At 40.3% G+C, this 15450-nt stretch overlaps 1 protein-coding gene across 3 annotated transcripts in view; it reads left to right on the top strand.

The window, feature by feature from the left end:
- The window catches only part of LOC112553652 (focadhesin-like), a 137005-nt gene that overhangs the window by 43028 nt on the left and 78527 nt on the right, over nucleotides 1-15450 (top strand). For all 3 annotated transcript variants that reach the window (XM_025221008.1, XM_025221007.1, XM_025221006.1), the window contains one exon: nucleotides 11060-11131. In XM_025221008.1, the coding sequence (XP_025076793.1) occupies nucleotides 11060-11131 (72 nt within the window). The remainder of the gene's footprint in view (nucleotides 1-11059; nucleotides 11132-15450) is intronic.

Below are 15450 nucleotides of genomic sequence, written 5' to 3'. Positions count from 1 at the left end.
AGAATTCATTGCGTCTTAAAGGAAGTCGGCGATGTTTAAACTTTATCTTGCAGTCGTAAGTCACTTTTACTCAAAAGCTTGTTATGTTGTTGGTTTCGTTTTGAAAGGAGTTTTGGCCCAACATTTCAGTGAACTGTTGCAGAGAAACGGCATTGAATAATTTACAGAGCTGCCAGAGCAGTAATATGGCCGATCTGCTTGTTTGATCGACTTTTTGTTAAGTATTGCTCGACTGATCTTTCAGTAGGTTAAGTAGCCTCTGGTGATCAATGGGCTTACGTGTCTGTCAGCCTGTACTTGGTGGGCAAGGTCATGGAGTACAAGTGTCTGCAAGAACTACGAAGCAGACCTCTGTACCCCTCGCTACAGGTATTCTTCATCGGAAATATTTCCCAGCATCAGATTTCCGCATTCTCACATTCACACCAACAACGGTGACCGTAACATATAAATTAGCAAAACACAATCATGCATACAAAAGTGTGTGGTACTTTAAGGGTTCTTTCTCACCAGAAAATGTCGGTAGTGAATGGAAAGTATAGAGACCTTACTTTTATTGGACTGGTTCACTCCTGAAGTCATTTTTTTTTCGCAGGATCTCATTAGTTGTAAATTTACTTAATATCTGTCAGACTAGCACCACCTCCTTCAAGCTGTCCGCATTTTTTCTCGCGACCTAGACAGTATTCATCATATATGTCTTCATTGTTAGGTTATTTTTTTGTTTGTTTAGAAAGTCCTTGGAGCTAAACATGATGCATGTTATTCTCTTTGATGATCTCGTGAATCAGGCAACCTTTATTGAGATATTAAGGTATTTTTGCTGCATTAGAAAAGATGCTAGTCTATGTGTGCCTGCGTCAGGTAGCAAGATTATTGACTGCAATCGTCTGTGATGTAGCATTTTTACGTAGTAAAAAAACAGCACCCAACATGCTCATTTTTTAGCTGCCTTAATATTAAGTAAAAATAGTGAAAAGATAATTTCTGTTACCTCACCGTGACTTACTTTCACTTTCATGGGCGGGTTATCATGATACTCAAATAGCAATTTATATCCTAAGATAGGTTTTGTGATTGTTACTGAAGTACAAAATTTTGTCAACCGATGGACATATGAGCTGAAAGGTATTGTGAGGGAGAACAGTGTCTTTAATGAGAGGGTGAAAGAGAAAAAAGCTCACACATTAACTGGACATTTATCTGAAATATACATGGAATAATACGGTAGAAGGGGAAAGATTGTACAAACAAAAACTTTGTAGAGAAAAATAATCATCTCAGCTGCAAAAAGTCAATTTAAAATCCAAAATAGATGTAGTAAGGATATGTCCTTGCCTCCTTCCCCTCTCCCCTGTTCCCCATCCACTTCTTCCCTCTCATCATCGTGCTTTTTCCATCCTCTTGTATTATGTTCAAGGACGAGGCATGTGCCAGCTAATGAGTATGGAGCCACTTAAACCCCGACACTGTGACCTCTTAAGGCAAGGACGTGGTTAATATGTAGAAGGTGTTTGAAAGGACAAGGGTAGATGCCTGTGCACAATATTGTCCTCGTGGAACAGCAGTAAGATGTAACCCAAAGACTGAAGTCGCCGTTTCCCCATGAATGGAGACGGAGTAGCTGCTCGGACAACGACGCCATTTTAGATATTAAAAACTTTAGTAGAATCGACGCTCAAGACCTCCGTCGAGTGACTTAAAAACAACAAGTTAGGACACAGGGATGGGAGTTCTCCGTCCGGGGGACGGATTTCCGTCCTGAGAAAAAATCTCAGGACGGAACTGGGACGGAAAGTATAATTCAAAATTTTCACTGATTACGAAGGACCAGGGACTATGAATAAAAAAGCGAAAATTTCTCGTAATGTGAAGGATACCATACGCTAGTGGTAATAGGCAGAGGCGGCGTTAGGAATACGCGGGGCCTTGGGTCGACCATCCGCGCGTAATGGACTACGTGTATCAATATCCCTATTGATATGATGCCGGAAGCACTGATTTATATACAGTTAGATAGGTTGGATTCATTTCGCGAAATAACGCACGAATTTAGTGTTTTAATTGTTGGTAACCTTTCCCACCGTCTGTGACTGTACCGGCTTTTCTTACAGCGAAATAAATGATGACGATAACTTAAATAAACTGCTTGTTATTATTGTCGGGTTTAACGTGAAGACATGGGAACAATAATTTGCTTAATTAGAACTTAGAAGTGTTTTCTGAACGTCAATTGTTGTCACAACTTGTTTAACACAGCCAGCATAAGTCAGAAAGATGACCTCGGTTAGGTGACCAGACGTTTGGGGGCGAAAGCGGGCCGCGTGCCGATGATGGTGTCGTCACCGACAAAGACCGCCGATAAATAGGGGGAGGGGGCTGTGTGGGGACTTTCCTCTGACTTTACCGAGTAGTGATGCTTTCAACGGCAGATCTGTCCACGCCACTACGGTATTCCATTTTAAATAGAAAACCGGTGTTTAAAATTTAAATTAAAATATTCCTACCTTATCTCCCGCTCAGCCAGCGGTCCGGTGGCGCAACCATTAGCGCTATTAGCGCCTGTCACCAATACAGTGAAGGTTGGCTGCCCAGAGTTCATTTCTCGTCTCGGGCATGCTGTTCTTTCTCTGCATGTGGCATCTGTTTACAGGGCTGGCTGCTTGCCGTAATATAGCCATAGTTGCTGACACGGCGTAAAACACCAATTCCCCCCCCCCTCCCGCTCAGCCAACTTTGCGGACGTGCAGGTGAGGCGCTGTATAAATTATCGTGCCAATAATTGTCCGGCACCTTCGTCATCTTGCGAGGCTGTTGCTCCCAAACCGTACTTCATAGACCGTGAATCTCCCTTGTAAAGTTTCAGTCATTGCAAGATTGTGTCATACATTTTTCACAAGGATTTCGTGAATTTCGCTGTCAAAGTTGCACTTCACAATTAAAAGTCCTTTCAATGTTTCCACTTTAACTGTCTTTTCACTGGCGATGTTCGTATCGTCCCCGACATAAGTTTAGTCACTGATCCGTACTCAAAGAAAACGATTACTGGAAGCGAATAAAATGCCAGGCAGCGGGAACCTTTAATATTATGATGACATTGTTGAAAAAGACAGAACCAACCTTACACCTAAAAATGTTGGAAGCCATTGGGTTATTGAGTATGATTTAAGGGCCAGAGGACAGAGAGCCATACAGATGGCCCAGTGACCAAATTGATAAAAAATGAGATTTCTGCAGAGAGGCTCATCTGGCTAAAAAAAAAAAACAAGACACTGTTGCCAGAATGCTGTCCAAAAAAGGAAGTTGGAGGACTGCATCAGCTTCCAGCCGACTAAGAAGCAGCAGTTACCTCATCCAGCAACTGAGCAATCAACACAGACAGCTAAGAGACCAACAGAAACCACACAGCCTGCCAACATAGTAACTGGACAAATTGACATTTTGACAAATACCCCTGAAAAGTCTGCTCCCCAGAATGTCAGGGAGAACCAATGCAAACATCAATCACTGGATTTAAAAAAAAAATAAGAAGTGTTAGGTTTGGTGGGTATTGGATTTTTTACTTGTTTTATTTGCCTTATTAAATTAAATGTAGATAAGACAGAAGAGCTAGGCATAGACGTTAGGAAAATAAAAATTTTGTTTTATTGTGTACCTGTTGAGACAGTTAACTCCTTCAGGTACGTAGGCTCTGTTTTTGATTGCAGGCTAAAATGAGATGCAAAACATGATCAGCATGTGTACCTTCAATAGCTGAATAGTTTTTCAGTCAGCACAGCAACATTGAGCTGTTTTTATCAGTCATTCATTGAAAGTCTTTCACTTTTTCCTTCATATGCTGGTTTTACAGTTTTCTGTCCATATGAACAGTTTGAACCATACTGTCCATATTTTCTAAGGTAATTGGTGTTAAGCACAGAAATTTGGATTCCTTTTATGATCAGCAAATTGTCAGAAAAGTTTACAGCATTTTGTCCATACCAGAACATGTCCTAGCAGGAGAATTTGTTATATTGAGTTCAGGCAGGCAAACATACTATGCCTATATGCAAAAGCAATAGGGACTTGAAATGGTTTACAACCTCTGCAGTCCACATGCTCAACCATAAATTATAGATTAATTGTCAGTTGTATGTGTGCATGGGTGTGTGATATAGGTGTACCTTAAGAATGTTTTATATATAAGAATGCACATTCTTATAATACACCACTCGCCTAATATTTTAACTAGCAGTTTTTTTAAACTTTTGTAACAGAACACACTTCCCAAGTTATAATTGCCCATTAGGGTTAATAAAGTTGGACATTTGTCATTGTTAACTACTAAAGACATTGTATGACTTATGTGTGTTATGTATGTGAAAAACGTGAAACGCGTATGCAACCATGTGTCAAATAACGTTATATGCATATGCTCTAGTACTACATGGCTCTTGAAAAATCTTCAGTCCCAGGAAAATTTCTGGCTCCCACCCATGTAGGACAGTGCACCGTGGAACAAAGCGATTGACCGAGCACTAATTGAAGCATGGCGCATTTCTGCCGCCGGGAGCACAGGGCAGCAAGCGCAGCACCAAGCTATTGGCAGCTTCAGAGGCCGGTGTGCCGTCTTCATCCGAGTCCGCCAGCTGCTTTCTTCCTGAGACTTATTTTGTCTACCTTCATTGTCTGCGATAAGATTGGCTTTTTGTGATGACAGTTACGTGTCCGTATTACCTAGAATCACGTGATGAACACATTCCAGAAACATGGTTAACTTTTAAAAACTGTATCAAGATCGTCTACTCAGCCTAGAAAGATATTTATCCAAGATCTATACGGATATTCACCTATCGAAATCGACAGCAGCAGAAATTTCACATAGTCCAATCTGTATTTTATAACAGTTATGTTCTGCTACTGTTTGGTTACCAAGCTGTTTGCACGCACTTTGGTATCAGGTCCGTTTGCAATTGCAGTTTCAGTTCACCCAGTTTCGTGAAATATTTGCGGCTAATCGATCGTTTTGCTCAGTTTGGCTCTGATAGGCGGTCTGCCCTTGCAGTAGCATCTTGTGGTTGTGTGGATGAACGCGATGTTACTACATCCAGCTGAAGCTGTTCGTTCGTTTGCCAGTTGGAAATGTTATGTTTAATATTTGGTCTGTTTTTGTACAGATAAAGTAGAAAATAACGATATTTAGAGCAGGATTATAAATCATACAAGCAAAAGTGATCATATTTTATAGGAATTAGCTAGACACCACTGCAGGAAATTTTGGCCAGTAACTGTACAAGCGCAATAGAAAACAAGTTATTTATTTAGTAGCAGAATATGCATTAATTTTCTCTTTTTTTAGATTGATTTTCTTGGTTGATTGACCATGGTCCATGATAAATATGCTTGGCTTAATTCATACTCTTAATGATTGTTAGGGATCCTTAGGATGTTGATGAAAGTCAATGACGTCAAGCATTTTTAAAATCTTGGTAAGAAAATGGAATATATTTTCAAGAACAATTTTGTACGTCTGCGATGAGTTGTGAAATGCATAAGTATAGACCGTCGAAACAAAGCTAGGACGAATAATAAAAACTAGGTCGACAGGAGAAACCCTGGTCGTGATGATACATTGTGAGGGGGCTTCCTTAAAGGTCTGGTTATAACGGGTGCTCTCTGTAGATTGTTACTATCCTCGCTGCCTCTCCTTCGGTTTTGCTTGCCCATCAATAACCAGTCAAGGAGGGGGCGTTATTATTACATTCTTGCCATCGATACCTGCTAACAGCTGATACAGCCGCCCCGCTGTAAACTTTGTGCTGTCAGGTCTTAATTTGCAAGAGAATTTGAAATCGCTTGCATAGTTCGTTCGTAAAGGTAACTGTCTTATTGCAAGAACCACAGCGTTTTTGGTTCGCAGTCGTGTAAGTCTTCCTGTTATCGACATCACCAGTCGTTAATCATCCGTCATAAGCGTCTTTTCTTCTAATTCCGCATCGTTTTCTTCTGTCCCCGTAAATTCTGAGGTTGTTGGGGACTTAACGATTAACTATGACTCACTTCGCTAAGCCATTTTTTCTGATTCTTTACTACTATCTGCAGTTTGACAAATATCTTTGTATCTTTTTATTCACGAATGTTGTCCTCTTTTTTTTTTTTAACTGCTATACCCGTTTTCTTCCTCACGGAAAGGTCACTTACTTTATTTACTTATTTATTTATTTTGGTTTAAGGTGTTTTTTTATTACAACGTGACCATTCTGGCTCAGATGGTATATTAATCCTCGTCACTGGTTCGCCAATTTTGGATAATCTTCTTAATCGTGTTACGCGCTTTTTTTTCAGTTGTAAATCATAGTTTGAGATTTACAATATTTCATGATAGATACTTTTTTTGCCAGTCTCGAGTTTTGGACATACCAAAAAGAAAAGCAAGTTTTCTTTGCATTTTAGACAGCCTGCTAATACAATTTTTTGCTTTGAGATTCAATCGAATGCTCACCCACAAACCAGGGAGTGGGTGGAAATGATATTACATTTGATATCTCAGGTTACTGGGCACTGCAGTCTTTAATATGACTGAAAAGTGATCGATTATTCCTTGCGTTGCAAAAAAAAATTGGCTTCCTTCGGTTCCGCAGTGTCTGACGCGGCAGCAAATGTCTTCAGAGCATCTAGATGAAGAAAACTGCTTTAGCTGCAGAAACAAAGTCTTGGGAAACTGGCAAAACCGGTCAGACCTGTCTTTGATACGTGCTACAAGCGTGACCTGTTCCAGGAAAAGCTTTGATCACGAAGTAAACAAGAGAGAAATCCACAGACCGCTGGATAAAACAAGCAAGGAACATGAATAAAGCTGCTCTCAAATAGACTTTGTGTGTCCTTTCCCCGCATGGTGTTTTGTGTGTGCGCGCGCATGAGCGCATGTATGTACAGACAGCGAAAGAGAGAGCATTAGAGACAGGTGGGGGAGAGGAAGAAAAGTGAGTGATTTGACCTTTTGTTTTAAACTATCACTTATTTATGATTGAAATGATTACCCCTACAATATTGGTTTTAACTGCGCTGAAAAACAAATATAGTATAAAATACAAAATGCCGAAGGACAAGAAGAGCTCTGGCTTTTTTCTGTTGTTTATGAGCTTGCTTAACAGAACTGCTTACAAGTAAGATATGCGTGAAAGAACACCATTTCGATTAATCGTAATTGCTTTACCATGTTCACATGATCGAAGGGAAATTAAGAAATCGAAGCCATGTGCCTTAGTTCGCTATAAAAAAAACACTATTAACTATTTTGAACAGGTAGAAGGTAAAAAGGAACACAGGCAGTCTCTATTTATCTTCTTCCTCACTGCTTCCAGGACATTCTTTAGGTTATCGCTGTGAGGACTGTGATCGCATTCCTTAGTTACTTTTTTAGGTGTTATTTTAGCCTCTGATGTAGAAAGAAGCACGTTGTCTCCATCTCATTGTTTGTGCGTCTAATGCGTGCTCCACAATTCTGTCCCCATTTCAAGATTGCAACAGTTACATTTTTTTGAAAAGCGTGTTGTAATTAAGCTATAAAAATTGCTGGTTACCCTCTGCATTCTCCTGAGCTGCTGGAATAATTTGATGCTTTCATGAGTATTGTGTTATTGTAGGAGAGGTTTAATTAAGAGCAGTCTGGATGGATAAGAAGCCATAAAAGAAGAGGTGCACTTGTTTTAGAGGACTGTTAACCTTATTCACATTTGAACTTTTCTTTCGTAAAAAAAGACAGCTTGTTGTGGAGTATTTAAGCGATTGGAGGAGACTTTCCTGTGATTAACGCCTCTTGTTTGAGAAGAGGGTCTGGGCAATGCTGGTGATGCCGGCGTGACACCGTTATTATTGCTGTAATCTACAGAGGCCCTCGTTACCTTAGCTGAGGTCACGTGTGATCCTTTGTTCTTCTCAGCAGCCTGAACAAACCTCAGTCTTAAGTAAGGCTCGGGTGGCATCCATCGTGCATGGCTTTCCTCCCTGGATTATACTTTCGTGTCGTCAATACAATTTGTAGATTATGTTCACCTTCGCATGCCGAGGCTATTTCTGAAATAGACCTGAAAAATAGTTGTATAAATAATACGTTGTGTTTTTTCTCAGTATGGAATTAGTGAGCGTTATTATCAGTATCATGTTCTTGTGTAACAGCTGCATTTAAAAGGCATTTTCCTTAGCTATATATATATACACATGGGTATCATTATTTATTATGATTATCAACACATTTCTCCATAAAAATATGCCTTAAACATTTTGTAATATTTATAAGAGACTATCAGCTTTTTTACCTCTTGCTACAATGTCAACTGACATCTATACATTATAATGTAGAGGTATTAATATCATAGAGCAGGTACGCAAAATAAATGCAGTGCTATGTCAGAAAACCTTCAGATAAAAGCTATCCTAGGAGTTTGCCCGAGAGTCTTTTGTGGGTCACTGCATGTTTGACCATGTCTTCACACGGTAGGTAAATGTTATTCGTTAACATTTTTCACACTATAACAGTTCATATCATAATGTTTAAATTCGTTTCGAAGAAAAATAAGAACTTCATAAAGATCGCTATAAAAATATGCAGATATGCCTCTTATATAGGAATCTGCGGACACGATGACATAAATACAAGCGACGCACTATTCGGGTCACCAGATTTTACCCTACTCACACATCAAGGTAAAACGAATCAAAACAATTTTTTTTTCAAAACTCGCCAGCAAACAAAGGAGCCGCTTCTTGCGGGTGACTTTAAGAAGTAAGTCGCAAAAGAGTAACAAGACTTAGGTTCTAACCACAGCTTTGAATAAATATACTTCGAAGCTTACAACTAATCCGCTATTCAGAGATCGTATTACTGTCATTTAAGATATGAACAAAGTTAAAGAACAGCTTTTGACCTACAGAATGTTGAAAAGGGTGGAGGGTGGGGGGTAAACGCGCGACCAAACAGAGGTCAAATTTGAATTGTTGCCAATGGCGCGTTTCTTGGTGCACACAAGAAAGGTTGAGATTGCCGACTGAACTCTTTGAGAAAGTAAAAGAATACTGTTGACATAGACTGTTATAGTACACCAATGTGGGGCCCTTGACCTTCGCCACAGCCTTTGCCAGAGAACATCAGTGCGGACAAAAGCAACATCAGAGGTGATATCAACAGCGAGGGCGACAGTCATCTGACAGTCTTGGAGACCGACTTAGCATATGGTATCAAGATTGTGAAGAAAGATATTTTGAAGCACAGCAATAATCCCTTGAATCCAGCCTGCATTGGTCACGTTTCTTGTTACATTTAAATGATCGTTTAAGATTCTGCTCGTGTCGCCAAGGACCGAGCGAAGAACTCGATCCTGTTTGTATTATCTATTCCAGTCACTAAATGTTGGTGGATTTGCCAGTTTCCTTCTGTTGTGGCATTACCGGATTTAAATAAAAATTCGAATTTCATATTCGAAGCATCATTATATGTCACAACTAGAATATCTCATTATTACTCTGCTCTGACGACTCGGGGCCATTGTAATTGGTCACAGATGTTTTCAAACCCTGAGTTATTTTTATTCATTTATTCATTTATTTATTTATTCATTTTGTTTCCTCTTTCTCGTCGTTTTCTATTCCCGCCTGTCTTTCTCTCCTGCTTACTTCTTGAAATAAGCTGATAGCCTATTTAATCAAGTTCGTCCGTTTCTCTTTCTCCTTCTCTGTAGAGCTCTTGTAACTGTGTAGTCTGTTTCAAATTATATCAGCAGTGAAGTTGCCAACAAAGCTGCTCCCGTATATTTTTCAGATAAGTGATGGGCCCGTTGTTTCCCCTCACAGCACGCCGAGACACAAAGCATGTCAAGCACTGGAGAGAGCACCACTGCGCTGCGACTTACACATTAACTTTAGTTTAATAAATATTTTATTAATTAAAATTATCATATTATTCTCATTGAAACTTTTAGCACAAAGGTGTGCTTTTGAGCGCACCTATAACTTTTTATAAAAGCTTTTTTTTATTGCTGGATAGCGGTGCCTTTTGCACGCTATGAACATTCCACAGGTGCATGTGTGCTTTTAAATGGCGTTTTACTGTGACATTCATAGAGGACATTGCATGCTTGACTTGCTTTTCGTGTTAAGCTGTCTGTCCTATTGTATTTGTGTAACTTAAGTCGGATCAGGCTTCGAGAAACGCAGTAAACCTCTTATGATACATTCTTGATGGGTTATAACAAGATTAAAACGGTAGTTAAATTTTTATATGAAAACAAGAAGCAATGTACCTTGGGAATCTTTTCAGCTCAGTGCATTTCCTCACTCCCCACTGATATCTTTTTTGATATCAAATAACACTTTCGTTAGTTATTCTACGTATTTTGATGCTCACGAATAATACAGAGGGCGCGGTGGTTGGAGTGACTGGCGCTGTAAAACGCAGATGGTCTCATGATTAAATGACACTTAAGGGAGCTTATGCTGACATTTGATTTCAACAGTTGCCATGTGTGTGTCTTTGAGCATCATTAGAGCAAAGGTGATTTGAAGGATAGTCTTATATTTGGGTTAAACTCCCCAGATGTTTATGAGCGTTTTATACTTTTCACGAGCAGTTTCATTGTTAAATAAAGTGATTATCATTAGCAGACTGTCTTACTCACCATTTTGATCTCTCACCTACCTTCGTGGATCTTTTATTGTATATACGGGGTAACAGAAGAGTATCAATTACTTTACCTGAAGTTTTCTTAAATATGCGATAAGCGAGATTACACGATGCACGGTACTTGACGTCGACGTAAGATAACTCTCATGTAATAAAATTACCTCCCTTATAGTTTTACCTTAATTATTTCAGCAGTAAGAATTCAACATGGTGAAAAATAGAGACTAATGTATGTTATGCTGAAACCACTGAACCACTGAAATCTAAAATTACAAAATATTGAACGAACTTTTGTTAACCAGTGTTATTGCATTCAGGCATTTGATCGAATGTAATGAGAAATATACTTACATGATGAACAGCAACTATTTTGTTATTGTCTGACCTTGTTTTTCATTGCAGGCCATATGGAAACTGTTTGGAGAGATCTCCAGAAAGAAGCTAACGGACAAGATAACGATTCAAACGCCAGAGGTGAGAGTAATGACGTCACTAAATGCGACACCATCACGCAATCACAAACTTTGACATCATTTTTGTCCTACTTATGAATCCAATATGAAGGAAAAAAACCTTGGATCAACCAAGAAAGTTAATTTTCTGGAAAGTGCGTCCACTATTTATTGCCTTACTGTTAATTAAACTAATTTTTTTACAGGAAGAAACTCTTAAACATTTTTTACTTTGAAACGTGGATGTGTTTAAATAACTTTGCTTAAAGATGGAGCTGTGTGGAACTGTTCCAAGTAAACAATGATAGAGGTGAAGGGTACGTTAGTACATTGCTGAGAACTATGGGTAGGGATGGCGCTGCACATACATTTGTACAGTAACACTGATAAATGTGCTTCAAGGTTAAAGTCGAGCGACCCAGTACATGTAATTACATATTTTTAGATTGTTCCCATCAGACTTAAAAGTCAAACATTGAAATAAGGTTATTAAAGCGCTTTGAAGCTAACATCTCCTCTGCTCGTAGCAGCACCCATCCATTTAAGTTCTGAAAAATATGTTTCATTGTCAGTTCCTTTACTTGAACATGCATGATTCTTTAGCTGGCGTGAAGACTGTGAAGCTTTGTCCCTTTGTATTTCCCCAGAGACAGTCCGTTTCTAGCGTTCCTTACGATGGTGTAAAGAGATGGAAGGGCACGTGTTAAAATATTCGTGTTTAGAGGTCTGTCTAGTGGCGTGAAATGTGTATTTAATTTAACATATCAGGTTAGGAAATGGTGACAGTCGAGTAATTAATATGTCTAGCAAACGTTTTTGTCCTGTCAGCTGAAATACTGTTTTTAACCGTTCACCGCCATATTGTTACCAGCCATTAATTTAGCTTTCAAGTTCTTTGTCCCTATTAATGCCATTGCATGTCGTTGATAATGTACGCGCGTCTAATTTTGTGTGTGAGAGGCGCGCACTACACACACACACAGAGGGAAAGAGATAAGGGAGAGGGAAAAGAATGCTTTCTGCCTGCATGTGAAATAAAGCGGCGTATATCACAATGGAGTCGATCCTGTTTAAGTAGCTGAGACAAATGAACCTCAATACTGTGCTTGATTGACATGTACCACAGGCACGTAAAGCTTTAATAAAGAACCTCGTTATTACCGTGATTATATATATAATAACATATTCTATGAGTATAATAGCTGGAAACTTACACCATAAAATTCGGTTTATGGCCAAGTCTTCTAGCTCTCTGCTGTCCTCAGCTCAGATGTGCCCACAATCTTTACTGTGAAGCAGCACTTCCTGGACATGAAGGCCGACCACTTTGACAGGATCCTGAATCGCCCATACTCTGTCAGTGATGAAGCCATCGCCTGGTTGATTAAGAGGGAGACCAGCTGTGACCTTGACACTCTACTCTGAGAAAAAGTAGTCAGGAATGTCATTAAGCAGATTCTATCAATAAGGCTCCAGGATATCTTTCTTGCCATGCTGTACAAAGCACGAGGGCTTGGCCGTTATTTGAACAGCTGAGCCAACTATTCCAGCCCATATGGAATAAAGGCCTGGTTCCTTAGCACCTGAAGGATGCTACAGTATCCTCATCTAGACAAAAGAGGTAGCTGCCAGTGTTGCGACAATCATAGAGACATTTCTCGGCTGCTTATAGCAAGTAAATCTGTCCCCTTTTTTTTAGTAACCGCTTCGTTTGATATCTTTGAGTGTGAAATTCTTCTAGAATGCCAGCGCAGATTCGTCGCACCGTAGACAATATTTACTGCTCGCCAACTCCAAAATGGAAATGTCAGAAGCAGCTATATGACATTTTTTTGTGTACATCGACATGACCAAGGCTTCAAGCAGAGATGGCCTTTTGAGGATCACGGAGGTTTGGGGTTTCTTACATTGCAATTCGACTATGAAATGATTGTGAAAGTTCTTGATAACGGAGACAAATCAAAGAGCGTTGCTCTGACCGACGGCATGAAACAGGGCTGTGTGCTAGCCCCGACACTTTTCAGCATAATTTTCTCCGAAGTCTCTACTGATGTCTTCTATGACTACGCCGACAGAGTAGAACTCAGATACAGATTGAATATTTTGCCTCCGTAAGCTGCATGCAGCGACCAAGGTGAAGATAAATGTCATCTTATATTAACTGTTTGCTGATGACTGCGCCCTGAACTGTAGCACAGGCTGAGAGGTGCAGTCTGTGGCTGGCCGCCTTTCATTCTTGTGCGACAACTTTGGATTAACCATCAGCCCTACGAAAACTGAAGCCATGCTCTAACATGTCCCCGATAAGCTATAGTAGTTGCACATAGTAGTAAAGGGCCACAACCTCAACGGTTGAACATTTCATATACTGGGCAGAAGTCGGTCAAAAAGAACAGCAAACATCGACAGTGCCAAATGGTAACTTAAAGTGGGACTGCATCTGGAAGCGCGACAGAAAGAAAAAAAAAAACAACAAAAACCGAGGGCTTATCACACCTGGCTGGCGGGACTTACCAGCATGGTAAGGTGAGAAAGTAGTATTTCTTCTCCACCCGCCGCCTAGAGCGGTCCTGTGGCGCAACGGTTAGCGCCTGTCACCAATACAGTGAAGGTTGGCTGCCCAGAGTTCATTTCTCGTCTCGGGTACGCTGTTCTTTCTCTGCACGTGGCATCTGTTTACAGGGCTGGCTGCTTGCCGTAATATAGCCTTAGTTGCTGGCACGGCGTAAAACAACAATCCCCCCCCACCCGCCGCCTTTAAAGTTACTCACTATTCAGTAAGTGTGTTCTCTCTGCTCGTGCTGGCTAGTCGATGATTGGTTGAAGTATGCTGGTTGTGTGTTCGTCCAGTCGCATTTGTGTGTGTGTGTGAGGTGGAAGTTCAACACCAAGGTCGGCAGGAGAAGTCGCTGTTTTCAGAGGAAAGGAGAACGTCTGTGTATTCACCCACGCTCCAAAGCACAGTAGTTGGGAGGAGCACGGAGTGGGTTGCAGTCGGGTGGTATTTGTTCGGCGGCTGTACGATGCATTGTTTTTTTCCTGCTCGCTGTTATGTATAAAAGTGTACTGGGTGCAATCAGTGGTCGAAAAAAAAAACAAAAACAAAACACGTGTTGCCCCTGGATTGGGACAGCGCTCGGTATCCGTGTCGCCAGAGAAGTAATAATTGCTCTCTGATTTGGCGGACCAAGAGGGTAAGCGAAGACGAACAGTCGGACCGGACATTACGAGAAGAGAGTCATCGTCGTGTCCAGACTGTCGGGTTCAGACCTGCTACTCACCTCATTACAATCAGGAACTCGCAGCGTGGGGAGACTGAGACATAGGAAGAATTTGCATCTGCCGAAACTGAGTTGATGTGCTTATGTATATTAAGTGGATGTTGGTTTTCAGAGGGGTTAACAGCACTGTTAATTGAAAATACTGATAGCACGGATAACACTAGGGCCCCTTTTAGATGGGCTGAGTTGATGTATATATTCATTTTGCATCACGTGTATGTTACATTCTTTTCTTGTTTTACTTTTTTGCGCACGTCGTTGTTTTTTGTTTGGAGAAGAGCAGGTATTGGGCTTCGTGAACCGTTTGGGGAGAACTGACTGACATGTAATTATTTACAGATATTAGGATGGTAAGTAGGATAAGGTGAAAAATTATCTGTACGTTGGTAATCATTTTTTTTAATAAATAATGAAATTCATCACCTGTATCTTAACTGTCAGAGTCTACAGATCCTTTCATTTCTAAAGATATCATTTTGCAATCTACAAGGCTGGAGTGCCCACACCTACATTGTGAGCGCCGATTGGCTGCACTGGCAATCTGCAAACCCATCACCCCACGCAGACAAATTTTTGATTTCATCATGGACCCTCGATGAACTAACATATGGAAACCCCACATTAAGAATATAGCCGTACTGGGGTTTTTATGAGTTTTGATTAGTAGCTCTACAGACGGATACATCTACTCATGTTTCCAGACCTCCTTCTTGAATTCACTTTTTTATTTTTTATTTTTCTCTCTCTGTCTCTCTCTCACACACACTCACACACACAGACACACACTTGCAGACTTTAAACTTCTGTAAACTTGTTGAAGATTTTTTTTAGAAAAGTTTAAGGCGACAGGTTTGCTACCAAGACAGACCCAACGTGTATCTTAAGGTTCCTGTCGACAGTTGTTTCGGCAGTTACCTTCTTCAGACCCTTTACTGCACAGATCTTGCTGCTTGCACTCGAGGTCACGAGAGAGATGTGTATGTGTGTGCAGTCGACTCCAAAATTGGAAGAAATAATGAAAGGGGATATCTTAATTGAAATAGCTTACATTCTTTTATAA

The sequence above is a fragment of the Pomacea canaliculata genome, linkage group LG13, assembly GCF_003073045.1.
Source record: "Pomacea canaliculata isolate SZHN2017 linkage group LG13, ASM307304v1, whole genome shotgun sequence".
Lineage (NCBI taxonomy): Eukaryota > Metazoa > Mollusca > Gastropoda > Architaenioglossa > Ampullariidae > Pomacea > Pomacea canaliculata.
This window is presented reverse-complemented; position numbering and strand designations above follow the sequence as displayed.